The 27,707-nt window shown below is 40.3% G+C and overlaps 1 protein-coding gene across 9 annotated transcripts in view; it reads left to right on the top strand.

Annotated features, from left to right (window-relative positions):
• Positions 1-25,559, top strand: part of LOC108702752 (band 4.1-like protein 1) — a 62,091-nt gene extending 36,532 nt beyond the window's left edge. For 2 of the 9 annotated variants that reach the window (XM_041579092.1, XM_018238401.2), the window contains exons 7-25: positions 365-583; positions 743-830; positions 996-1,148; positions 1,324-1,421; positions 1,786-1,961; positions 4,726-4,862; positions 6,801-6,833; positions 7,822-7,980; positions 8,093-8,194; positions 11,453-12,739; positions 14,039-14,149; positions 15,632-15,955; positions 16,516-16,650; positions 17,312-17,377; positions 19,020-19,106; positions 21,750-21,827; positions 23,410-23,490; positions 24,537-24,653; positions 24,796-25,559. In XM_041579092.1, coding sequence (XP_041435026.1) covers positions 365-583; positions 743-830; positions 996-1,148; positions 1,324-1,421; positions 1,786-1,961; positions 4,726-4,862; positions 6,801-6,833; positions 7,822-7,980; positions 8,093-8,194; positions 11,453-12,739; positions 14,039-14,149; positions 15,632-15,955; positions 16,516-16,650; positions 17,312-17,377; positions 19,020-19,106; positions 21,750-21,827; positions 23,410-23,490; positions 24,537-24,653; positions 24,796-24,804 — 3,460 coding nt within the window. In that variant the 3' untranslated portion in view covers positions 24,805-25,559. The remainder of the gene's footprint in view (positions 1-364; positions 584-742; positions 831-995; positions 1,149-1,323; positions 1,422-1,785; positions 1,962-4,725; positions 4,863-6,800; positions 6,834-7,821; positions 7,981-8,092; positions 8,195-11,452; positions 12,740-14,038; positions 14,150-15,631; positions 15,956-16,515; positions 16,651-17,311; positions 17,378-19,019; positions 19,107-21,749; positions 21,828-23,409; positions 23,491-24,536; positions 24,654-24,795) is intronic. The other 7 variants (XM_041579093.1, XM_041579094.1, XM_041579096.1 and 4 more) reach the window with 7 other exon arrangements.
• Positions 25,560-27,707: the final 2,148 nt, after the last annotated feature.

Raw genomic sequence — 27,707 nt, 5'->3', positions numbered from 1 at the left:
TCTAAAATGTCAAACTGAAAAACTGGGAGATGTGTACTACAGATGTTGGCCCATGTTTTGGGGCTTTCAGCTTGAGAGTCACAACTTGCAATAGTTGTTGGTGGGCAAGCTTGCAGAAGTAGACCTGAAGGAGTCAACGAGTAAATCTGATACAGCATAAATGCTGTAGGACAGTAAAAAAACAGCCTGTTTTTCTTTCATCATTACACACACACACATAACTGAAGATGTGCAACAGTAGTAAAAGCAGTGTCTGTTTAGGAGCACTGGATGGTGGTATTAGCTGACCCAGGCAATATTGTGTCTCTTGCACCATATTAAATCCCATTAATTTGAAGTATCATACAGTATCTTTGTCTTGCAGGTATTACCTGTGCCTGCAGCTACGTGCTGACATCATCAGTGGCCGTCTACCATGCTCGTTTGTCACACATGCCCTGCTTGGGTCGTATACTGTCCAAGCTGAATTGGGCGACTATGATCCTGAGGAGCATCATGGAAACTATGTTAGCGAGCTGCGCTTCTCCCCCAACCAGACGCGAGAGCTGGAGGAGAGAATAATGGAACTGCACAAAACATACAGGTAAGAGAGCATTTGAAGGGATGCAGTGCAACAAAAAGTGTGTGCTCTCTACTGGAGGTAGTTACCATCACTGTGTTGGGGTTGCAAAAACAGGTTCATGGAATGTGATGGTTGTGGGCATCCCCAATTCATATAACAATTGCTCCTTTTACAATTTAGGGGGATGACTCCGGCAGAAGCTGAGATTCATTTTCTAGAAAATGCCAAGAAGCTGTCTATGTATGGAGTGGACCTACATCATGCCAAGGTACCCTATCTTCTGAAACTTCCTGCAAAGCTCTATCTTCAGTATCCTTATTGTGTTCATGCTGGTCTGTGTCTGTTATATTCCATGGCAACTCCTCATTTGCTGATATTGCCAGAGCCAGTAAGTTGTTTCGGTCTTACCTGACTCATGTGCCTTGGCCTGCAGGACTCTGAGGGGATTGATATAATGCTGGGAGTTTGTGCCAATGGGCTTTTGATCTACAGAGACCGGCTGCGAATAAACCGCTTTGCTTGGCCCAAAATCCTCAAGATTTCCTACAAAAGGAGCAACTTTTACATTAAAATACGACCGGGGGAGGTGAGTAAAAGATTGCATTGGGTTCCTTGTACATAGCGTTGTCCGCATCAGGGCAACTGCCCTGAACAGCAGTTGTAGGGAGAAAGAGGAAAAGATCATCTTACACGTTTTCATAAAACGGGAGGATTCATCTCCCCTCTGCCTCCTACTAATATCATGTTCTAACTTCCTTCAGTACGAGCAGTTTGAAAGCACCATTGGTTTCAAGCTCCCCAATCATCGAGCTGCAAAGCGTTTGTGGAAAGTTTGCATAGAACATCACACATTCTTTAGGTAAGTTCAGTGGTACTACTAGGGGTGTTGAAACAGCCTTCAGCCTCCGTAAGGCATAGTGAGAATAGAAGGAGTATTATAAGAAGGCCACAATAGATATGTTGGGTAATAACATGTGCACAGGTTGGACTAAAAACCTAATGCCTTGGATCTTTGAATGGAGTAGAATTAGAAATATTAGCTTGAGACACCATATATATTAGGTCAGTTCAGTGCATTAGAAGGAGTTACAAGGTAGTGCTGATATATCCATTGGTGAGTGCAGGAGTAGAAAAATATATTGGTTTGTAAGGACAGATATGTGCTCAACGTAACAGCAAATTATATTTGAATGATACATAAACCTCTACTGTTGACTTTTTAGGCTTGTGTCCCCAGAACCAGCCCCCAAGGGATTCCTAGTGATGGGTTCAAAGTTCCGTTACAGTGGGCGCACGCAGGCACAGACTCAACAGGCAAGCGCCCTCATAGACCGACCGGCACCTAACTTTAAACGCTCTTCTAGCAAACGGTACACCCTGTCTGAAAGCCAAGAAGAAGGTAGGAAATGGTTGGCTAGATGAAGATTTTGGTGATACTACACATATTCACAAGGACAAATACCAGAGCAAGGCTGAACTTAGAGGACTTTTTTCCTATATCGACTCTAAATAAGAACTAGCGTGATAAACAGTATAGATTTCTGCATAGAAATAATCACAACCCTTTTTTTGTGTTGCAAAACTTATTGATTGATTAGAAATCCTCTGTTTGCACATGAACCTATTTATTTTAATCCTGGTTTAAAAACTGTAGCGGCTAAATGTATTATGTCATTATTAGCTTATAAATGCCGAGTTGTTGTGCTGTGAAACTGCCTTGGGTGTATGCGAGGGGGAAACATTTAAGAAAATACATTGAAGTATCTAGACTTGGAGTGTCAGATGTCATTGAAAGGATTGTTGCATCTTGGTTTGATCTTTCACAATATGGAAGAAAACATGACTGCTAAATATCCAAAACTCTGTGTAATTTTCTTTGCACAGCCTATCTATTTACCCAGTTTTTATTTTCACACCGAACTGTTCCTTTAAGCTGCCCCTAAACGAAATCAGTTTGTTGATTGGTTTGCCCATATATGGTTGCCATTACTGACATTCCAGCTGGGGGCAGGGGATTGTTTTCCTAATTGCCTGCCATTGATTAACCCCTAACATATAAATGAAAAATAAATTGCTCTGGCACTCTCTACCTTTTTAATTTTATGATATGTTTGCACACAAGGCAAATTTGAACCTGGGCAACATCCTATAGCAACGAATCAGTAATTTGTTTTTTTTTTTCAGCCAGCTGCAGGTAGAACAATGAAAGCAAATATTGGATTGCCATAGGTTACTGCATAGGTGGAGATCTGCCTACTGTTGATAAAAAATGAGCCCCACTAGTACTGAACCAGGGGCAGTTAGTAACATTAGTGAATGCATGCTGGAACCAAACCTCCTTGAGAACAGAAAGTGATGGATTAATTGTCCAATGACATATTGCTCTTATACTTTTAGAAAGATATTGTAACTTCAGAGATCTATTAAAGGAGAAGGAAAGTGTTCTTGCACTTGGGGATGTTAGGCACCCCAAAGTGATTGTATTGACTTACCTGAAACCCCGGGCCGGTGCTCCTATCAGCAGAAAACTGCACCGGCCTGGGGTTCTTCCAGTGAGCACCATGGAGTGATCCTCTTCATTCTTCCTCTTTCTTTGCGCGGCTGCGCATGCGTAGTAGAGTGAAAAGCCGAACTTAAACTAAAAAGCCGGCTATTTTATTCAACTGCACATGTGTCTGCCTCGGGAAATTTGAAGAAAGAAGAAGTCGGAAGAAGATCACTCCATGGTGCTCACTGGTATAACCTCAGGCTGGTGCAGTTTTCTGCTGATAGGAGCACCAGCTTTGGGTTTCAGGTAAGTCCATACAATCACTTGGGGGTGCCTAACATTTTGTATCCTGTGCCGTTTCTCCTTTTTCAGCTTTGATTGGCTGCCCCCATGACTACACAGCAGCTTATTTAAATAAACTATAGTAGTCTTTTGGAAGTAAATACAGTAATTTTACCAGTGTAGCACAACAGTACATTATGGTTTCATTACTTCAAAAGACTTTCATTTTTTTTGGCTGAGTTTTAAAGGATAGGGAAAACATTAATGTGGTGGATGCACTGCGAAATATGTTGGCGCTTATACCCTAAAAATTTTTTGAGATAAAGTTTGGAAAAAGTAAATAGGCCTAAAAATAAAACAAACATTTCCTAGCATGTCAGGTAGTTTAACCCGCCTTGTCTTGCCTGGATGTTGCCGCCCCTGAGATATCTGTAGCCAAAGGAGTGAGTAGCTACAGGGCACAGTCTACATTATTGTCCCAAGCCTTGTCTGACTGACTGACTGCAGCTTTTGGTAATTACAGGCAAACCAAAAACTGTGCAGATACTTCCCATGAGTCCACTTGGTGATCTGTAATACTGTTTATGTGAAGTTTGTGTATTTTTCGGTATATGTTTCATGTACGTTTTGGGCTTTCTAGCACTTGTCTGCCCTGACCTCAGACAGTGTTTACCATGCCTGCCAAATGCACATCTAAACACATAAACAAGTACAGACCCAACTTCAAGGAAGACACATATAAGCACAATACAGCATGATTATATGTTTCCATCACAATAATAAAAACTTGTATAGATTACATGCATTGCAACTTGAGATCTGCTTGTGTTTGCAGGCTTTTAATTACCACGTGGCTCATTGATTGGACATAAGGGATCCTGTGCTGTGTACAAACAAGGGCTGTACACAAAGAATAATTAGTATAGTATAATTTGCAGTGGTGTGCCAACACATATGGTTAGAATTGGAGGTTAAACCAGGGACCTACGTAGTTCTGAAAACTTGCATTCTATAATCTATGAAGTTGGCCAATGAAAGGTTTCATTTTCTTTTCTCCTGTTTTGAGCTATGGCTAATAGGATACAATGATCTGCTACTATTGTAAACTGGCTCAGCCTTCACTGTTGATCCTATTGCACTTGGAACAATTTCTATAGGTGCCATTATTCCAAATTCTTTGCTGTTGTTAAAGTCAAATGTAGAGCATCCTAAAAGGTAATCATGAAAATGTGGCTATATCAGTAAGCGAAAGGCACCTTTTAAAAATAGTAAATGGACCTCACAGTGTATCTTGTATATAATTTGCAAGTGTTTCTCTGCTTTGCCTCTTTCTCTGCCTTTTTTTATTATAATAACTTACAGTTCCCCCATCCCCTATATTACCCCTGCTCAGGTTTTTCACTGCCGACTGCTGTAAACGAGAACCATGATTCTTCACCAGAGAAAAACGAAGAGGACCTCCGAGAAGAGGAGGACAGTGGAGAGGGGCAGGAAGAGGTGACCACACCAACCAAAATCAAGGAACTAAAGGTAAGGGGCATGGAATTGGGTCATGGTAACAGTTCTATAAGTGTGCTGGCATGGAGAGTTCTGTAGATGCATACTGCATGGGCAGTATATCCAGATATGTGCATGTACATATGTGATTGTGTATTGTGGATCAGTGTTGTGGAATGTCATGCCATTACAGAATTAAAAAGGATCTAAAATGTGTGCAACCGACTGTCAGTTACTGCGCAACTGATTTCTTAAAGGAAAACTATAACCCCAGAACAATGTAGGGGGCGGAGAAGGGTTCTGGCCTGACGGGGGCCCATGAGGGTCGGGGCCCACCGGGTTTTTTCCCGGTGTCCCTCCAGGCCAGTCCGACACTGCCCACTATACCTGTTATGCCACTATTCCAACCTGCAACTGGTCTCTTGTGGGCCCCTTGGATGTTACTCCTTTGGAGTTGGATGTTAAAGGAACAGTAACACTTAATACACTTTAAAAAAAATGTAAGTGTATTAAAGTAATGAAAATATAATGTACTGATTGAGCTGCACTTTTTTGTGCATGCATGTTTGCTGCAAAAACTCTTTAATAGTTTATATAAACAAGCTGCTGTGTAGCCATGGGGGCAGCCATTCAAAGCCGAAAAGGGAGAAAAGGCACAGGATACTAAACAGATAAGCTCTGTCGTATAAAATGGGATTTTTCAGAACTTTTTCAGTTACATTACCAAAAAAAAAACTTCTGAGCAAGGTCATCAGGCGTGGCTGAATATGCAAAAATAAATGATGATGTAGCTGGTAGAAAATGGCCGCCTGGTTGAAGCACATCTTGTATTCAGGAAAACACTACAGTGCAGGCTAACGGAGGGGATACAGATACTATCTGACCCAATACAGAGACAATGATGCATTTTGTGTGGGGAATATGTGCCCAACCTAAAAACATGGTAAGGGTTTATAGGGTTTACATGTCCTTTAATACACACTTTCTCCAACTCTCCATAACCAGTGGCTGCAGCAAAGTATCCTCCAAATTGAATCCCAGTTTATCTGTTTAAATCTGGCTCCATGATCTTTGTCCCTGCAGCTGGAGTTGGAAACAGTAAAGGGGATGTAAAGGCAAAAATAAAATCCAATACAAATCTCTACATAGACACCGACTGCTCTACAGGGAAAGAAATAAAGCTGCTTGAGTTCTGCACAGCTGGGAAGTAAGGTGGGGGCTCCCCCTGCTGTTCATAAGTATGATTGTTTCCCTGCGCAGCAGCTAGGGACCGTCTGACAATTCCTATCCACAGCAGTAAATGAAGGGGGAATTTCACTGGATACAGTCAGGTTTCTTATAAAAACAGTACACGTTTTTGAATTAAAGTATATTGGAGATAGGTTTCTTTTTCATTAAAGAAAGTAAAAATGGGATTTTATTTTTTTGCCTTTCCTTGTCCTTTAATGAAAGCAGATCTTAATATTGGTGATTTGCAATAGGCTAATAATGCCATGTCAGTAAATGGGCTGCATTGCGTTCACACTCTTGCACACTCGCAGATGAGAATTCTCATTCGAAGCACATCTATGGCTGTGATTACATGAACCTACAAGATGAGCTTTAAGAAATGGAATAGTTAAAAGCCTAAAGAGGGCCCTTGGAGAGTCAGAAATGTTTAAACATGTTCTATCATAGTGGTGAATGTAACAGAAGCTTGAGTTATGCATGTGCTCTAATATGTAAGCATTGCTGTAAGGCTCATTAAGGATTCATCATTGCACTTTCTTATATATGCACAGATGTTTGGACCTGTTTCTTTTAATTCCACGTCATGAGCTGTGTCTTTTCACATGAATACCTGTGCATGTGTCTATATCACTACTTGTGGCTGTGTATGCATCATGGAGCATTTGTGTTTTTAGCCATATCTTAGTTTTACATTTCCTCCCTCTCACTCGCATACTTCTGTTTCCTGCTTATCGTTACCAGTCGGAGCAAGAGAGCACCCCCCGGCACAAGGAGGTACCCAAGTACTAACTTAGCATCCCCTTACCTACCCAACTCCTGTCCACTTATCCTAGAACCCTCTTCTGAACCCAACATGTCTTTTCCCAAAAACCCTTTAACTTTCTACATGGACCTTGTTACTACAGGATACATCTGCCCATTTTTCTCAGAACCTATTGTGTTCATACTTTCCACTTAGTTCTGTACACATTTATCTAAAGCATTTCCTAATTTTATTTTTTTATTTTACCCAGTTCCTTATTCTAACAAGCAACTACCTTGCCACCTACTGATCTCATTCACTACTTAACCAACCTACCAACATAATTCGCCTTATCTACTTATCCTACAAACCATATACTTACATAATCGGGCATCCAGGTTTATGTCAATTTATCTCTCAACATATCTATTGTCTCCAGAAGCCACCGAGCAAAAGCACCATTTACACAATTTACTGTAACCAGTAAATCCCATTTACTGTAACTAGTAAATCCCAACTGTGTCTGCCTACCATTATTTGCATCTACAGAAATGCCCTCCCATTTCTTGCAGATACTGCTTCTTCTGTCCAACTGCTTCTTCTGTCCATCTATCTCTAGTGGCCATGATTATCCCGAAAACTGTAGCAAATCTAGGGGATATTTAATTTCACAACTGAATTCTTTTTCTTGGAGTTTTACGAGAATTGATATATAATTCTGAGCTCACTTTTAAATCTCATGACAAATCATTTGTAGTTGATGGAGAAATCTGGAGACCAGGAGATAAGCTTTCCATTAAGCTGACTATGGCCTTAAGCCCCACAGCTGCTTTATCTTTATCTCGATATCTATGGTCATTGCTCAGATCATAAAGCAGAGCCCTGTGCTGGAAGGAGAATCATAGTTAAAAAAAACTGTTCACTTCCAAAAACAATAGGATCTTTTATAAAGTGGGTTGGATTGTGGGAGAGAGACTGGCTCCATATTGAAGATGCTGACTCCATATTGAATTTGTTTAGTTCCTAGACAAGTCTGAGGATGTCCTGCTGAAACACCAGGCCAGTATTAATGAATTGAAAAGAACTTTGAAACAGCCAAACAGCAAATTGGTCCACAGAGAAAGGGGGAGGGAGAAGAGATTGCCATCCTCACCCACTTCCTCATCCCCTAAACCAGAGGTCAGTAGATGCAAAATATGGCCTGTTCCAATATGCACCCTGTAGCGTTATTTATTTTCCATCATTTATTGTTTCCCATCCTGATCATCCACTAAATTCCCTGTTCTAACAGGATGGAGAGGACACAGCGAAAAGAGTAGAAGATGACACTGACAGTGCTGCTGCCCAGGACTCAGATGTTTTCACCCAGAAAAGCCTTGCTTCCTCTCCAGAGGTAACTAATTTCTTCATTATCTGTCCTACAACTTAACCCATAGTCATTGATGTAGTAATAGTGACAACTAACCATACTGTAAATAGGACTATTATTTGTCATTTGGGTCACTACTGAGATTCCAGTGTTTTTTTTTTCCACTAATCCATTATCCTTCCTTTGCTTTTTTGATTTGCAGTTGACTTGGATCTTCAGCATAAAAACAGTTACATTAGAGACCAAGAATTATCTGACCTCCCTGGTTATTTAGCATCAGAAGAAACTAGTTACAATAGATATTGTCTGGATGACCAAACCACAGTCCTTCTGCTCTTAAATTTCTCAACCTTCAGGTGTCTGTGGATAATAGGAGTTATCATGCACCAGAAGCAACAGGGTGGGGCCTGATACACAAATGGGCATTTACTTATTTAGTACCTTCTAATTGGGTGCAGGAAATCCTATTTTTTTTTTATTGTTTACAGCAAAAAGTTAGTTCTTTTTAATTACTCACATAACCAGTCTGTGTGTGGTAGGACCTACCCCACCACCACCCAGTAATTTCCCCTTAGGGTGCCTATTTTCTTAATCATCTTAGTGGAGTCCCTGCATGTTCTAAAATGTAGGCTATTTTATACAACAGATATAAGATAGGAACAAATATGATGATGTGATGTAGATGTGTAGCATATTGTTTTTGTGTTGTTACACTATGCAGTTTTTTGTAGTCCAGATGACTCGTCCCTATAGAAAAGAATTAAACTTTTTACCAAGTTCTGTGTGTGTAGATAAGAGACATTAACCTAAGGTCTCTGATACCTTTTCTAAACTGTCCTTCTTGCTCCATTTTTATTCAGGTGTTTCGTTTTTAGACATAATTAAATTAGGTATGGCAGATATAAGCAACGGGGAAAATGCAGCAGATCTCTTTTTTTATGAAGGAAGATCTAAAATTCGGCTTTCCAGTTTAACTCTGTGATTACTATAATGTTATACCTGGTGACTGGGGTTTATTGTGCAACCTAGTAAAACACATAAAGACATGTGGCCATCAAATTCAAGCTTTTACCTACCTAACTGCTAGTATAGGCTTTTTCTTTTATATCTGTACCACCTCTGAGTATATAAGAAGGATATTTGAAATTACATTGTCTGCATCTTAATAAGGTAATGCCACCATGCTCACTAGTCTGTAGCACTGTAGGATGCAATTAAGGGAACAGTAGCACCAAAAAAAAAAGTGTTTTACAGGAATGGCAATATAACGTAGTGGTGCCCTGTATTGGGAAAACGGTTTTGGTTGCTTCAGAAACACAACTAGTCTATATAAACAAGCTGTTGTGTCACCAAGGGGGCAGCCATTCAAGCACAGGATACACAGTAGACAGATAAGTTCTGAAGAATCCCATTGTATACTACAGAGCTTATCTGTTATCTGCTGTGTATCCTGTGCCATTTCTCCCAATGGCTACATAGCAGCTTGTTTATATAAAACTATAGTATAGTAGAGTTTCTGAAGTAATGTACCAGCAACAACAGTACATTATATTTGAATTTTTTGGTGTTACTGTTCCTTTAAAAGAGCATGGGGGCTGTAGAGAGTATGATGTAGAGAGCGATATGCTCAGACAGTTTACATTCGGTCTTTATTTTTTAATATCTGTGGGGTTTGTATTATTTAGCTGCTTTCCAGTTTGCAATTTCAGTAACTATCTAGTTGTTAGGGTCCTCATCTGTCATCTAGATGAAAATTCTACTTGCTGGCTATGGGTTACAATTTTATTAGTATTATTATGGGGGATTTAATAAAACTAAGGGCAAAATGTAACTGCAGGGCAGTAGCCAATCAATTGTTCATTTTACCTGTGAATGATCAAAGCTAATTGCATGTGGTCACACATGATTCAAATTATTATAGTTACCAGGAACCAGAATATCCTGGGATATTCAGGAAGCAGGCTAAGAAGGGGGGAAAGGCAAAATTTTATACTAGAAAATCATGTAAACATTAAATAAACCCAATAGGCTGGATTTGCCTCCAATAAGGATTAATTATATCTTAGTTGGGATCAAGTACAAGATACTGTTTTATTATTACAGAGAAAATGGAAATCATTTTTAAATATTTGGATATAATAGAGTCTATGGGAGTCAGATTTTCTGTAATTCGGATCTTTTTGGATAATGGGTTTCCTGATAAAGGATCCCATACCTGTATTGATTTGTTTACATTCTGAACTGGATTGGGAATTGGAAACGCGTGCACTCACATACTGGAAATGGCTTTAGTGTAACAATATCATCACCAGAGGTTGGTGAAAGTCAACGGATTACTTGCGTAGTAAACTAACTTAATCCTATTGTTGTTTTATGGTCACTGAAGTGACTTAGTCTATCTATGGATACCACAGCTTTACTATATTGAATTGTGGTCCAATCTATCGTATCATAGGCCGTTGCCGACATTTATGATTGATATGATGACTTCTGTTCATAAATCTCTGAAGCTGCATACATTTTATTATAATACAGTTGTGATATGCAAATGCAGCCAGAGTAATACTAGAGTAATGCTATACATCCCCATTACATTTTCATTACTGACTCTAAGGGCCATACTCACCCACAAAAGCCTTACTCAACACTCTGGAGATGCAGGTTAGGGATAGTGTTAGATTTTACCCCTCATGCTGAAATCAACCAACTGCTTCCACTCATTTTATTTATGTCATAAGATTTTACATCCAGATAAAATCTAAAGTTATCACAATAAGGAATCTATATAAACAAGGGTCAGAGGCAAACCTTTCTTCTTTCATCATCACCTCATGTCATTCCTTCATCTTTTAAGTGATTGAAACTGGAGTTATAAGGTTATTGAGGCAATATAATGAGACAAAACAACATATTTTTGAAACAGAATAACCTTTTAAATGAAGCATCCCCCAGGAATGGCAGACCCCACATTACAATGTGCCGGAACATATACATTTTCAGTAAAAGGATATCGTATCCATTTCATGAATCCCTTATATATTGTATTTTAAATTTTATATCACAGTTATGTTTATATTAATAATTGATATAAAATACATGTAATAAATATAGATGTAAATAAATGTAGATGCGCTACTAAAAGCATGCTGTTAAAGGATGGAGGGTTACTATGTGTTTAGCAGTAATTCTCTTTCACTGAATGCAATTAATAACATCTGCAGGATGAGTAAACAAGTAAATGATTCACTGGACACTAACTCCTCTTGCTCGGTTGAAATGCAGGGCATGGAGCATTGGGTTTTTATAGAGAGGCCATCAGAGAACACTCAGGTGTCCCCTGGAGAGATGGAAAAGAATGAAAGTGAACAGCTGTCTGGACTAGACCTGTCCAATAGAGATGAAGAACCTCCCCTAAATGAAACGCAGGTTTCTAAAGTAAGAGAGGAGAGTAGAAAAGAGGAGGTAAGAGTGGAGAAGGTGTCAGAAAAACCTATATATGCTACAAGGGGAGTAGAGAGAAGAATCAGACTGACAGAGAGAAAGGAGCGATTGGTGATGGTGGCCAATGAGTGGGAAGATGTGGACAACAAGGCAAGGACAGCACCAGATGGAGCACCAGCTGAGGACAGCAAGGGTTGGACATTTAAGGGAGAAAAACTAGAACTGACTGCCGCATGCAGTCAAGGAGAAGAAGCCCACCAAAGAGGAAAGACCAATGTGAACAAAGGGAAAGAGACATTCTTTGTGAAAAATAATAGGAGCAGGAAAACAGAATTAGGGGTGTCAGAAAAACCCAAAGACATATGCAGGGGTGTTCTAGACCTTGCAGAAAGTAGGCGGCTTATTGTGTGTGAGGAAGAAGCTGGAGATAGTGCAGAGGACACTGCGAATGAATGGCCTGTTGGTCTGACTTGGGAAGAACAAGAGAGCACACTGGTGTGGTGTGAAAGTTCAGGTTATCAACAGCTTGTGAGGCAGGAAGACCAGGATATCACAGACAGTTTTGCATCATTCAATGACCAAGGCCAGCAAATGCAATTTCAAAAATCAGGTAATAAACAAAAGAACAATAGAAGCTCACCTGAACAGACAACGTCTGCTTCAAATGAAAGACCTGAGTATACTCTAAGTAAAGTTTCCACTGATTTTATAATGTTAAATAATCCACAAGAAGAGAAAGAAAAGACACGTCATACAAGCATGAATAGAGGAGAGGAGACTGCTGCTTTTTTTGCAGAAAGCAATGTTTCACCCTCCCCAGGTATTTGCAGTGTTACAGAGAGAGGCAGAGCAATGTCAACTGCTGAAGACTGGGGCCAACCAGCTCTCCCTTTTATGTTGCCCACCATCATACCACTGCCAGTGACATTGGCCAATAACAGAGAAAACCAAGTGAGTGATTTCAATCCAAATGAATGTCCGCTTCTTGAATCCAACCCCAGGAATCACATTGCCCCCCAGAATGCAGGAGATGCTAGCCCAGCAGAGTCTACCACCAATACCCCAGTGGACCTTTCCTCTCCCGACTCTGGTTGTGAAATCACACTGACTGAAGCGGCGGTAACTTTGGTACCCCAGCATGTCTGTTGGGGAAGGGAGGGGGGAGGTTGAACAAAGCCTAAAGCTGCTTGACGTGGCCGTGTTGTAGTTTGGCCAGCACGTCCGGCCCCTGTATGTGTACAGAGCGGACACTGTGTAATGGAGGGAGCTGTCTGCCTGTTTGTGCATAAACAATCCCCCCCATCTGCTTCTGGCTGGAACACCGTCTGGCTAAAATATATCCCCATGCCTTTAAAATATGTGAGGCTCATGGAAACAAGAGGAGACGGGAGGGAGAGTGGGAGGAGGGATAGTGTAAGTGGTGTAGGCAGAGCTGCTTTTTTTTCTGGTAATGCTACTAAAATACTTGGTTCCCACGCAAGGAATTGGGTGCATTTAGTGACATCAGAATGGCTTACTGGCAGCTATTCTGAATTAATTATGGAGCATCTTTGCTTGTCAAGTACCCATGGGTCTTGGCCCAGTTTTAGATCTAACATAAAACGCCTGGTTTTGCACCTTAAACACACAGCAAGTAAGTGATTACTAATCTCCATCCCACCTCCTCACCCACTTGTTGCACCGAGGCCGCTGGTTCCTTGCTTTGTGCTGCTCATACACACTGGCTTACTGGGCTGCGTTAATATTTGAAGCTGGGCATATTACATCCTATGACTGTGACCATATTCTAGAAAGACCCCACTCTCTTTTAATTCACTATTTCCCTCTGTTCTGTATCCTTTCAAGTTGAACATGCAGAAGGATAGGAGAAGGGTAAGTTTCCATAGGGTCATAACTGAAAAAAGTATATGGGCCATTTAAGGTATGGTCCCTAAGCTAAGCATCAGCATTCCATATATCTTTATACATCTCAGCTTTTTCCCCACCAATTTACTAAAGCCTTGTAAACATTTCCCAAACTTGCAGCAAGACTGACTGGCAGATGTTCTGCCTGGATAAAATGACTTGTAACACACTTTGGTTGATTTGAGGATAATACTAAGCATCTCGAAATATATACTCCTGTAATGCAATCAGAAATGTAGGCATTGACATTATTGGATTATTAATAGCTAGATTTTACCTTTTGTCACATATATTTTTTATTATAATCTTCACCCGCTATCTCCAAATTGTAAAACCAGCTAGAGAATGGCCACGCTGCTTTAGGCCTAAGAATGGGATTAATTCAGCCTAGTAAATCAGAGTTCTATTTAGCCTTGCTTTGGTGCTGTCCTGCTCGCGTCGGTCTCTGGCATCGTGCATTGGGTATGGCTGTTGCTCCCTGAGTTTCTTGTTCTTTACTCTAATGCTTTTCTCCCACTCTAGTGTCAACCCCTTGAGCCGACGTCTTGGGAAGAAAGGGACATCCCATCAGCCCTAAGAGAGGTCACCCTGCCGGACCAGGGTTTTAGGAAAACTGGAAGTGTTCTTTATCAGGTTGGGGCCTAGGGATGGCCCAGTGTTTTTATCAATGCCCTAATACTATGCCACCTGGATTCTTGGCGTAACTAAATGTACAGTGTACCTCGGTGCAGAACACAAAATAAGCAAGCACATGCTGGCCCTCAGTTTTTCTTTACATCAATAAGATTTATTTAGCAAAGAATAAGTCTTCTGAATGCTGAGGCATTTTGCACAAATCAAATTGTGAACTTTTTGCATTATCCTGTAACATAAGTCTTTCCTTATATTTTTCAGTGGTTGGTCCAGAAATGTTGAGTTTTGTGCCTGTGACTTGGGTCAAGCATAGGTTATTCAGCACAAATATAAATGCATATTTATTTTTATAACCCCTGTATCTATGCAATTATGATTCCTTCTTTCTAGTAAGAATACTTTGACCATTGTTAAGGTTGGTAAGAATAAGGAATATCCAAATTAGCAAGATAGCTGTGTGAGGGCTATGGAATTTATAGATTAGCAACATGTGTCTTGATGCAGGAGAGCCATGTACTTAGCAGCTGCCATGAGCAGGGGTTGAGTAGTGTGCCCCTATTGTGCCTTGGGCACCATTTGGGAGGTCCAGAAAGCACCTGACAGCACCAGGTGCTGCAAATGGAAGGGGGCAAGGTACATTGTGGCATAAAAAACAAGGCAATTTGTGCCAGCTTTTGAACTTCGCACCATCCATCCCAAGTGAATGATACATCTGGTCTCATGTACAACAGGCTGGGAGTCACTGAGCCTTTTTACATGAACTGTCATCACTTACACTATTAGTAAGCCTCATTTGGCAGCACCATTGTCAATTATAGAGCAGCACAGGCTGATATAAAATGATTGCTAGTTCTGGTTGAAGCTTTGTGCCCCAAGTCTAACTGAACCAAGCAACGGCCCTGTTCCTGTAGTATTTCAACATTCAGAATTCACAATAGTGCTTGGTTATACTTCTCATTTGCTTGGTAGCAGGCCAGCGTCCTGTAAACAATTATTCCAGTAGTCGTATTCTTTTACGACTCTATAGTTGGTCTGCATACATATTCCATAGAAAAACTTGGTCATTATAGAACAGATAGTTAGGGTACCATAATGGTGGTGTCTGTTAACTCATGTGTGATCTGTAACACACATACTTTCATTTAATCCATTCTAATTTGGCTCACTCCAAGTGGATCCATTGTTTGTTGGCCTGTTTATTTTAATCATAGTTAAAGCATTTTTATTTCAACTCTGGTTGGTCTGTAGGTATTGTATAGATGTTCATAAACCTTATTATAATTACGCATAGAGTTGATTGGCTTTACTTACTCTGGTCATGCCCTGATAGCCCTGCAACCCATGAAATTCATTCCAGGACCTAACTGATCTAATCAAAAAGTCCTGGATTAATTATCAGACAAAAATATTTCTTTATGTTCTTAAACTCACCAGTCTGTCTCATTGGTCCCTTCCCCATCCACTGCTCTTTCCGCCCCTTAGAGAGCGAGCAGCAGGGAGACAGAGGAGCCACGGGGCATAGGCGAAGAGGAACAGAATGCAGGGCTATTGAAGGAAAATCAGCTCAGTATTGAAAGGAAGTGCTCCAGCATCACAGTCAGCTCCACATCCAGTCTGGAAGCTGAGGTAGACTTCACCGTCATCGGAGATTACCACTCCAACGTTGGATTTGAAGACTTTTCCCGCAGCCTGCCAGAGCTGCATCGAGATCAGGGTGATGGGGCAGGAGGTCCCACAGAAAACAATTCCACAGCAGCGTCTAACGAAATGCAGGATGAGGAGACAAAGGATCTGGAAACCATGGAGGTACAAGGGACATGCACAGTGCATATCTCTCAACACCATTCCTATTTTTTTGTTTGTGGAACATTTCATTGAAACTGTCACTGTGGCTTCCCCGGGGGTCATAGTGCAATGCATGATATATTGCAAGATGTGCTGCATGGCTAAGCACTTTCAACTTTACGTCTATATCGGTTTAAAGTCATGTGCCCTGTGTGTGGTGCGCAACACTGCCACTTCTGATCAGGGACGTTTCACTGCATGTTGTGTATAGGCTCACTGGCAGCCTTCATTATCTGTGTGTGTTGGTGACGTCATTTGTGTTTGTCATGTTGTAGAGATCATGTCATGTGCAGAGCTATGACATCATCAGAATGTTCCTAACGTAAGTCTTTGGTTGACCTCATGCCAAGGTGCTTCTAAACTCAACATCGTTTAATGCATGTTATTATGTCGTTTTCATTTTCTTAATGGTTAAATCGATTAAGAATGTATCTCTTTTCCATCAAACATTTTATCCATAACTGTGCTGTATAGTCAAATGCCGCACCCATCCGCCATTAACATTCTCACTCTTCTCCCAGCCCTGTTTACAGACTGTACAGAAGGAGGTTGTCAGCACATTAACCACAGTAAGTGGAACAGCAGATGGGGGCACCACAACAGAAACACAGGTCACCACAACAGAAACACAGGTCACCACAATACAAACCACACAGGTAAGCTCTCATATGTTAATATGGTAAATCTAAAATTACCTGGTTGTTGTCTTGGTGGGGGTGGAAGCTTAATTTCAATATTTAATTACAATTAATTCCAATTCCAGCACACAGTTCGACTGGCATTGGGTTTCCTAAGCAATTCGCTTTCTAACAAATCATACATAAAGGATCCAAATACACTGTTGAGGTAGACTCAGCAAATCATGTGGTGGGCCCAGTGCTCTAATAATCATAAATCTTTGTATTTAGATATAGTTAATGCATTCTCAATTGATATATTTTCTTTATAACTTGAATAGGTTTATGTTAACCATGAGGGCGGGACTTGTTATTCTATGAAGTCCCCAGTAATTGGTTGATTTTTCATGATTTCTGATTGGATACCAGACTTCAATTTGTGATTGGTGGTTTTAGCTTTAAATACTGTAATGTAGAGATTTTGGTTTTAGACTGAAGTAGATGATGGGAGGGAGAGAAGATATGGATAGAGCTGGGACAAGGAAAATAAATTCGCACAAAGGTGGAAATTAAGAGAAATAAGGAAGGGATGCCTTGCAAAATGTAAAAGTACCATTCAAACTCTTATAATTTCTTTCTACTTCCTGTTCCCTGTGTGTCCCCCTCATACTCCCTTCTATGCTGCCTACATTTCTTTAAGGTGGATAAGAAGGGGGATGTGCACAGCATTCAGTTGTACACCTCAGAGCCAGAAACTTATTCTCAGGTTTGTTTCTCATTCATTGCTAGCAGTTTCTTCTCATTGTGGCTAGAGAGCAACAAAGAGAGAGAGAGTATGCACTGTCAGATTAGTTTATACATTTATTGAAGGGATACTGACAGAATGTTGAAATTTCTGCAGTTTGAAGGACTCCATATTCTGGGGCCGCGACTTACTTTAAAATTCCCAGATTTTGGAGCTACTGAAGACTGAAGGCTGAAACTTGGGTTGCTCCAAGACCCAAATGACTTAATCACTTAGATAGTTGGTTTAGGATTTTTTAGGGGCTCTAACTAGGGTTGCCACCTGGCCGGTAAAAATGATGCTTGATGCCAATGTTATTAATAAGAAAAAATATTGGAAGGCGGTATGTTTTTTCCAGAAAAGGTGGCAACCCAAGCTCTAACCCAGAAGATACAGCCATATGAATAAAATTGCCATCATCAGCTTAACAGGTCAATGGCCTGTCTATGCTTTTATTCAACAAAATATAAGACAGGAACACTAGAAAACCGCCCACAATGTCCCTTTTCATTGCCCCAAAGTTCTTAAAGGTTCACCTTTGCCTTTAACTTTTAGTATGATGTAGAGCAGGGATGCCCAACCCCCCCCCCTTGTGTGGCCCCCCACCTACCTGCTGTGTTTGCTTACCACGTGTAATATTTAAATGGTATCACTACAGCGATTAACTGGTCCCTGCATTGTTTAAACCTCAAATTCAGACTAATCCCTTGTATTGTTCACATCGGTGATCCCCCTGTATTGTTCACACTTGTGACACCTCTATTGTTCACACCATAAAACCTGTACTGTTCACACCTGAGACCCAGACTGAAACTGCCCACATTGTTCACCTGCTTACACTTTATACAAAATGCTAATGGGGCACCAGCACTGTGTCACTGTATTTAGTACATCTTAGAGTGGTCCTGATGGGTTTCCCTGTCTCCTGCTCTGTTCTGCCTTCCCTATGCTCCCTGTGTGTGACATACTCTGCCTGCGTGTGACATACTCTGCCTGTGTGTGACATACTCTGCCTGCATGTGCCCTACTCTACCTGCGTGTGACATGCTCTGCCTGTGTGTGCCCTGCTCTGCCTGTAGAACATAATATATAAATATGTAACGTATGGTATCCCAAAACCCAGAACAGGCAAGGTTCCAGTTGTGGCTCATATTTCTGCATATAACTGCCACCTTTCACTTCGGGAGGAGCCCTTCGATACTTGGATGTTGCCAGGTCTTAGGAAATATTTAACAAAAAGTTAAGTCGCAGATCGCCACAGTCCACTAGAGTGAAATTCCGTCATCCTCCATTATTTCTATGGCATTTTCGATGGACTGTGGCGATCTCTGACTTCACTTCATAAATATGCCCTTTAGAGTGAGAGAACCAAGGCAAGAGTTCTGGGCAGACAAGGGAACCATAACGTGGCAGGCGGAGTGTAGTCAGGAGTGTAGTCGAGGGACAGACCAAGGTCAATACCATAAAAAAGAAAAATTGAAGGCCAATCGAAAAGTTGCTTATAATTAGTCATTCTATAACATACTAAAAGATAACTTAAACGGCAAACAGCAGCAAATAAATTGATTTTATTTCTCTGTGACCCTGGCACAATTCATACCTTCAATTCCTTTCTTTTAACCAGGTTGAGGACTTTAAAACAGAGGCAAGAGTTGCAGAACCTGGGGATGGTATTCAGACATCGCATACAGATGGTTCACGCACCCACCATGTGAGTTTTACAATTCAATGTTGTTTAAGAAAAAAGAAACCCCACCAAATAGTTAATGCTATATCTATACCAAGTAAACTCAAACCATAAATTGCAAAACCGAAATAATTAAGGATAATAATTATTCATAAAGGTGCTGACTAATAAATTAGGTAAAGTGCTAGTGCAAATAAATAAGGTGAAATCAATCAGTCCTTGGACTGATGAGAAAATAATTGATTATTCCTGAATCCAAAGGGTATATTAACCCACCAATAGATTCCAATAACACCCCTTAATAAATAAATTCATTCATTAATTAATGTATAAAGTGCGATTAATCAAGATAGAATTGGCAAATTGATATTGCAATTCAATTACACCAATAAAGTGCAGTGCAATAAATAGGCTAAAAAAATTAGACTTGGTAATTAATTAATTGGTTAAAAAGGAATTAGTAAAAAATGGCCAGAAATTCAATATGGGTTAAAAGGTTATTCGGTCATACTCCATAGAATAAGATTAAAGAAAATTTGAAAAATATAGAGGGTGGAGTTGTCCCAAAAACTAACTGCCTATTTTGTTTCTAAAGCCTGGGACACCACAAAGTAAAGGCAGGACAGGGTAACCGGAGCTGTGGCCTTGTAACTTAAATTGCCCTAACAGTTAAAAGAGGCTAAATAGCCCTAAAAAGCCACAAACTCACGGCCCCTTAGAATGGAAGGAAGATAGAAGAGGTGGTAAAGCAAAGGATTTAGACCAAAATTCCTGCCCCCATCAAGAATATCCAGTATGTTCCCCTAATGGAATTATTTCTTCAGAATCAAAAATATTATCTAAGGAGACCAATTTTCAAGAGGACGCCGACGCGCGTTTCGCTTAGAAGCTTTGTCAAGGCTAAAGTTTTCTCTCTTTCGCCTTGACAAAGCTTCTAAGCGAAACGCGCATCGGCGTCCTCCATTCTATGGAGTATGACCGAATAACCTTTTAACCCATATTGAATTTCTGCCCATTTTTTACTAATTCCTTTTTAACCAATTAATTAATTACCAATTCTCATTTTTTTTAGCCTATTTATTGCACTGCACTTTATTGGTGTAATTGAATTGCAATATCAATTTGCCAATTCTATCTTGATTAATCGCACTTTATACATTAATTAATGAATGAATTTATTTATTAAGGGGTGTTATTGGAATCTATTGGTGGGTTAATATACCCTTTGGATTCAGGAATAATCAATTATTTTCTCATCAGTCCAAGGACTGATTGATTTCACCATATTTATTTGCACTAGCACTTTACCTAATTTATTAGTCAGCACCTTTATGAATTATTATCTTTTTTTATATGCGTGGACATATGTAAGTGTAACTACATCACCCTTTCATTTTCCCTTTCATTTCCCCTTTTTTTTTGTTCTGTACCCCGGTTTGAAAATTGAAAATAAAGAAATTTTAATGAATTATTATTATCATTAATTATTTCGGTTTTGAAATTTATGGTTTAAGTTTACTTGGTATAGATATAGCATTAACTATTTGGTGGGGTCGTCAGACCTCTACCTATAGTTTGGGTTAACACATATATATACACACAGGGATACCAATCAGTGGTGTTTCTTTAGTTTTACAATTCATTCATGAATTATGCTCTGGTTATGAATATGGTTTATCAACTGTCTTGAAATAAACAGAAAAGTAACCTTACAGTTTGAACAAAATATTCCTTTTGACCCTATCTGCTAGGTATAAATATGGGCGGGAATTTTGTAACAAAACAGCACATAAAACACATTGTAAAGAACACAGAATCAATACTTTGAAACAATAATAACAAAACAGATGAAACCAAAGAGTAAGTGAATGAGCTACTATATTATCACAGGGTTTATATGTGTTCTAATTCATTTATTTTACAGTAATATAAATGATTCCTTCACAGACCCCTCAGTCTAATACAGACTACCACCATGCTCCCCTCACAAAGACGTGACCACCTATATTGTACACACACAGAAGTGCATTAATTTGGATGCAGTTCACTTTAAGGCTCTCAAGAGATTTAGTTAACATTCCCTCTTCTCCTGATCTTTCACCGTGTACCCTTGTTATTCCTGGGGATCCATCACCATTTTCCAGAAAGACACTCTCCTCCTGAACCTAAACGGCACAACCTCCCTTCAACTGCTCCTCCCCTTCCTTTTCTTTCCAGAATCCTCTTCCAGCCTCTTAGAGCCAGAAATCTGATGTTTCCAAGAGGTTCCTTGAGCACCCCCCCAAATTCCAATTTCCCTTACTCTTCTTCCCAGGGCCCCAGCTCACATTCTCTCTGCTTTCCTCTCTGTCCAACCTTGGAAACTCTTCCTCCACATCCACCAATTAAATCTATTGGAGGTCACTCCATTAAATATTGTTTGCTTTAGTGTTCTGTATTGTCCAGTACAGGTTCATTACCATCTTTATCTATTTATCGATAGATAAAATACCTCAAAGGGACAATAACATATGCCTTTACAGTAATGAGCAAGATATATACAGTATAGACAAAATGTTCACATAGTAACATAACTACAGTTATACTTGAGGAAAAAGCCTCATGATGTAGGACATTATGTCTGTCCAGTGGCAGATCTAAGTTAATATTTATCTGCTTGTGTTCCAGGCTATACCTGCAGCAGTTTTTTCCCATGGTGCCACAGCAGAGACCCTTTCCTCCTCCACAACCACCCATGTGACCAAGGTAAGGAGATGATAAGATAAGAGCACAATACTCCAGCAAAAGCAGAAAATGCTCACTAGCAAGTAATATCAAGCTTTCACAGGTATTTCATAATTAAAGTTGAATAATGATAACGTCATCCAGTTTAATCAAACTGCTAGTTGACCTGTTAGATGGTGAAAACATCACCTCACCTCACCTGAAGTTGTCTCCAGTTTGTCCCTCTATGGCAGTGCTGTCCAACTTCTGTGGTACCGAGGGCCAGCATTTTTCTGGCCTACATGGTGGAGGGCCGATAATGTAAGCCAGTGTTGACCACTCCCTGTTTTAAACCACACCCACTTTAAACCACACCCTTGTTACCACAAGATCATGTCCACATTAATGGTGGTAACACACCAAAAAAACAAATGGTTGGTGCTCACTGCAGGGATATCACTCATATGTGAAAAATGTAAGTTATACCCATAGATATACCATAAACATACCCTTAAATTAGTATACACTACCAGGCTCACATCCCACAGGGTACAAAGTAGGGCAAGCAGAGTATCACACACCCAGGGAGCATAGGGCAGGTAGAATATGGCTAACACAGGGAGCATAAGGAAGGCAGAATCTGGAACACACAGTGAGCATAGGGCAGGCAGAGTATGGCACACACAGGGAGCATAGGGCAGGCAGAGTATTGCACACACAGGGAGCATAGGGCAGACAGAGTATGGCACACACAAGGAGCATAGAAAGGCATAATATGGCACACACAGGGAGCATAGGGCAGGCTGAATATGGCACACAATATGTTCATACAGTGAGATAGTGCTGGTGCCCCCCTAGCAGTTTGACCTGTGAGCAGGTGAACAATGGGGGCGGTTTCAGTCTGGTTCTTGTGAACAGAACTGGGCTTTAGGGTGTGAACAATAGAGGTGTTACAGGTGTGAACAATGTGGGGGGGGGGGGGAGTACAGGATTGAACAATGCCGGATTTTACAGTCTGAATTTGAGGTGTAAACAATGCATGGGCCAGTTAATCTTAATACTGATACCTTTTAAATTTTACACAAGGTAAGGAACCACAGTAGACTTTGTGGGGGGCCACACAAGGGGGGTTCAGGCCTCAGGCCGCCAGTTGGAAAGCCCTGCTCTATGGAAAAAAAAAACACCTTTCTGGCTCCAAACTTCTCTTTCCTAATCTCTTCTTCTTTAGAGTATGCCATCTAGTGTTCATCTTTTGGTTCTACCATCTATTTTAGAATTCAGACTGCTCTTTGATTGATACATTATTCAGTATAACATTATTTTACTTTATAACACTATTTTTTAACATTAAAAAACTCCAAAAATAAATATATATAGACCAGCTGTAACCAAGGGTTTTAGTCCAAAAAGACCAGCTATGGTCAGATGGGCTCACTTGATGGTCTGACGAAAATGCCACCATGAAACCCTTCATAGAGTATTAGGTTGGTAAAAAACATAAAATTGCAAAGTCGCCCTACTGCATCACTCAATCTATGGCACATTAATGGCTGTTACCACTTTATTTGCTGCATTCTCTGCCTCTGCACTTTTTTTATCTGACCTTTGCTTTGTTTACACACAGACGGTTAAAGGTGGATTTTCTGAGACACGAATAGAAAAACGAATAATCATAACCGGGGATGAAGACGTGGACCAAGAGCAGGTAACACTGCTTTAAATTTACCATCAATGACAAACACACAGAACAGCCTGGGCAGCAAAAATATCTTACCAGGGCCCTGCCACTTGTTTAGGCCTCTATGAAGATGATCAAATACTCACAGTAACTGTATCACACAGTATCACACACACTTGTACAGACATCTACAGTAGTTGTTACAAACCCACAAGACTACACCCTTGTAATATATAAGCCAACAGTGGATGCTGGGTAACTGTAACAAAGCTAAACCTACCTAAATTATCAACATCAGCTAGTATTTAGCAATGATAGTTTATAATGCTATACTATCAGTAGGTTTACTCATTAGATGTAATTTAAAGGGATCCTGTCATGGGAAAACAAAATGCATCAGTTAATAGTGCTACTCCAGCAGAATTCTGCACTAAAATCTAGTTCTCAAAAGAGCAAACAGATTTTTTTATATTCAATTTTGAAATCTTACATGGGGCTAGACATTTTGTCAATTTCCCAGCTGCCCCTGGTCATGTGACTTGTGCCTGCACTTTAGAAGAGAAATGCTTTCCGGCAGGCTGCTGTTTTTCCTTCTCAATGTAATTGAAGGAGTCTCAGTGGGACATGAGTTTTTACTTTTGACTGTTGTTCTTAGATCTACCAGGCAGCTGTTATCTTGTGTTAGGGAGCTGTTATCTGGTTACCTTCCCATTGTTCTTTTGTTTGGCTGTTGGGGGGGGGGGGAAGGGAGGGGGTGATATCATTCCAACTTGCAGTACAGCAGCAAAGAGTGATTGAAGTTTATCAGAGCACAAGTCACATGACTTTGGGCAGCTGGGAAATTGACAATATGTCTAGCCCCATGTCAGATTTCAAAATTGAATATAAAAAAATCTGTTTGCTCTTTTGAGAAATGGATTTCAGTGCAGAATTCTGCTGAAGCAGCACTATTAATTGATTTATTTTCAAAAAAATATTTTTTACCTATGACAGTATCCCTTTAAAATTATACAGGTACAAGGCACATACATATTAATAATAATGCAATGCACTTTCTCTCTCTTCCCCTGAAGGCCCTTGCACTGGCCATAAAAGAAGCCAAACTTCAGCACCCAGATATGATGGTCACCAAGGCCGTTGTGTATTGTGAGACAGAACCCTCCCCTGAGGAGCCTGGAGAGAGTGTTGAGGTTAGTGATCATGCTCGTGTATGAAGATGTGCCGCCTTTAGTAGTGACCTATGCTGTGTGTTTATAAATGATGTGTCAGTATTTTCTAGTAATAGTGACTAAGGCATCTTTTTATTTGTGTATGTCTTTATCCCCACTCTAGAAATCTTGACATCGGATATTGGATGTGAACATTCCCTTGGCCACTTCTCTTTGTTTTTCACCTATGAAGATAAGGACACCCTCTCCCTCCCTTAATTTCCTCTTTACACACCATGCCAGCTGCAAATACCACCACATCCGGCAAAGGGGCAAATAAAACCATGCTGACAGCGCACCCTTACAGAGAGAGACTTGCCACCCTCCCAGGAGCAGATTCCCTAACAGAGTGCTGAGGGCAACTATACACCTTACCTTCTCCCCTTCCCCTTGGCCAATCTTCCTGAGACGCATGTGTGACAATATGGGACTGCATGCAACATCGACAGGGTTCATTTTATCTGCACTATTAAGGAACTATTGCTCTGGATTGCTAGAGACCTTTGAAGAATCAATTCCTTGATGATCTTGGCTCTCTAGCCTAGAAGGGGATAATCTTTGGATTAATCAGGATACCTCTCTGCAATAGATAGAAACCAAGCACGCTCTGAGCCTGTTCTTATAATCTGCAGCCTGGAAATCACTCTGCATTAGATAGAAACGCAGCACGGTCTGAGCCTGTCCTGATAATCTGCATCCAGGAGGACAAATTAGCTAGAAATCAAAGCATCATCTGATATTCTGCACTCAGTGGGTCAACCTCTTTTGGATCTTTGATTGATTTTAAATGCTGAATATCTTATAATGTTGACTGGTACAGTTATAATTAAAAGAACCGCTTACATAGTTACATAGTTATTGAAGATGAAAAAGTAAAAAATGCAAATGTTCACTAAACCCAAATTGTGATTATTGGCCAAGGGAAATACAGAAACACTAGCTCTTAAGGTCCCCATAGACGCAAAGATTCTTCTTTGGTGAACGACCGATTTCAGTGCAGTCTGTCCAATCCGTCAAATTATCGTGCGGTTAGTGGGATTCAAACGATCTACATCTTAAGATTTTTCGTCCAACAGCTGTCAGAAAATTGATCGGCCAGGTTTAAAAATCTTTATCGGCCCCAGTACAATCTATTTATGTTTGCAGGGCCAAGCAGGCAGCTACCCTTCAGTTTTGCTGGCAATATCGCCTGAAATGGTCTTTTTAGTTGACGGACACATTGTACATTTAAAACGATCATTTCGAGATAATTGTGGTCTCACGATAACGATTGGATCTTTTAAAAATCTTTACATCTATGGCCAGCTTTACCCTATATTGCAATAAGGGATACAGTATAGCTTCCTGACTTCTAAAATGCAATATAATAAATCCCTGGGCCAATAGTATATCCCTAAATGTACTGCCAGCATATATAAGTATATATAATTTAGTAAACCACCAGACATTTTAGAAAGGGTAATATTTTTAAACTTTGCAGAGATAATAGGTCCAAGTCTTAAATTATTTAATCTCAATTGAAAACAATGGCTCAGAGAGTGTTGCTCTCAGTTTAAGAGATGAGAAGCAAATGTGCTATAAGAAAGATATATTTTGCAAGCACTGGATAGGAGTAACTGGTACGTTAGTATAAATGAACAGTGCTGCAGCCCAATCACAGTGTAGTATGCCCCTCAGCAAACTGTATGGGCTGGGGAAATGTGGTGAGAGGACAGACACTAATTAGCAAGTGAGGGCAGTATTAAAGGGCACAATTGGAGCCTCAAGAGGAGGATAATAACTGGTAGAAGAGTAGGACCCCAACTTGGTATAAACCTAAGTAAGTTGTTCAGCCAGAGACATTTGGCTTTCAGAGTGTTGTAATTCAATGAAAGTTGTAGTCTTTAACAAAAAAATAAGAGAAGGGAGAATAAAAATGGAGAAAAGACATACTGATGGACAAAGAAGAAACATGTAAGGCATGTTAGAAGAAGGGTTACACAAAAAAATAGGAGAGGAAGAAATTCAGGCAACAAGAAGGCAGGGTAAAAAGAGAAGCGGCATAGGAAATTAGATAAACAGATGTAGAGAGAGACAGAGTATGGGAAATAAAATGAGAAAGAAAAGGGAGCAGTCATGAGGGAAATACTGAATGGAGACAAAAGGACAAAAAAAGAGAGATGATAAAACTGAAAGCAAAATAAACTGGAGGAGAGATATAAGATTAAATGAAACTTGAGAAGCTGCGGGCAATAGGGGAGAGAAAATGAGATAAGCTGGAGGAGTGGCAGAGAAGAGGGAAGGAAGGTATGTTGGTCCCTAGTATCAGCTTTCTTTGTGGGTGCTGTAAATGGATAATATACAGTTTTGGTTTGATTTAATAGCCACTGCACAATATGAGAATATACTGTATGTGGTGAATTTATAGAAGTGCACTGCCCTGCCTCTGGGTGCCCCAGATCTGCTTCTGTAGGGGTCACAGAACATGACTTTCAGGCAAGCAACCCTATATTCCATGTAATGGTCTAACACCCACTGTAGTCTGGTTTGTGGTTGAAGTCTTAGCTTGGTATCTGACGGCAGATCCCAGTACAATCCATTAAAGCTAGGACCACTGTAAAGTAAAAAATAAAAACAAATGTATATTCGATCTGTAGTGTTCCATAAATCCTGAATATTCTGCGTATCCAGGAACATATCTAATCCAATCCTGAAGGCAGCAAGCAAGTATAACTATTTACTATGTAACTTTTGAAACTGGTAACTGAGCTTCCTTACTGCAAAGGTCAGAACAAATTATTTTCCTTTTTTTTTTTACTCCTTGCAAGTAGAAAATGCTGCTGTATTAGCCTGTTGGTTGTCAGCTTTCAAGCCTGGAGATATCCCTGCTAGCTGGGGATTGGCTGAGCTGTGTATGTGTGAAAGGGTTAAACGTCGCACAGGGGAAGGCCTGACCTTATACAATGCTGTGCTCTCCCCTTTTCCCTTCCACCCTGTGCTCCGTGATGTCACTGCTCTATAGCCAATAAAAACAAACTTGGTGTGACTCCTTTGTGT

This window comes from Xenopus laevis, chromosome 9_10S (assembly GCF_017654675.1).
Source record: "Xenopus laevis strain J_2021 chromosome 9_10S, Xenopus_laevis_v10.1, whole genome shotgun sequence".
Taxonomy (NCBI): Eukaryota; Metazoa; Chordata; class Amphibia; order Anura; family Pipidae; genus Xenopus; species Xenopus laevis.
The sequence above is the reverse complement of the archived record's forward strand: the minus strand, read 5'-3'. Positions and strand labels throughout refer to the sequence as shown.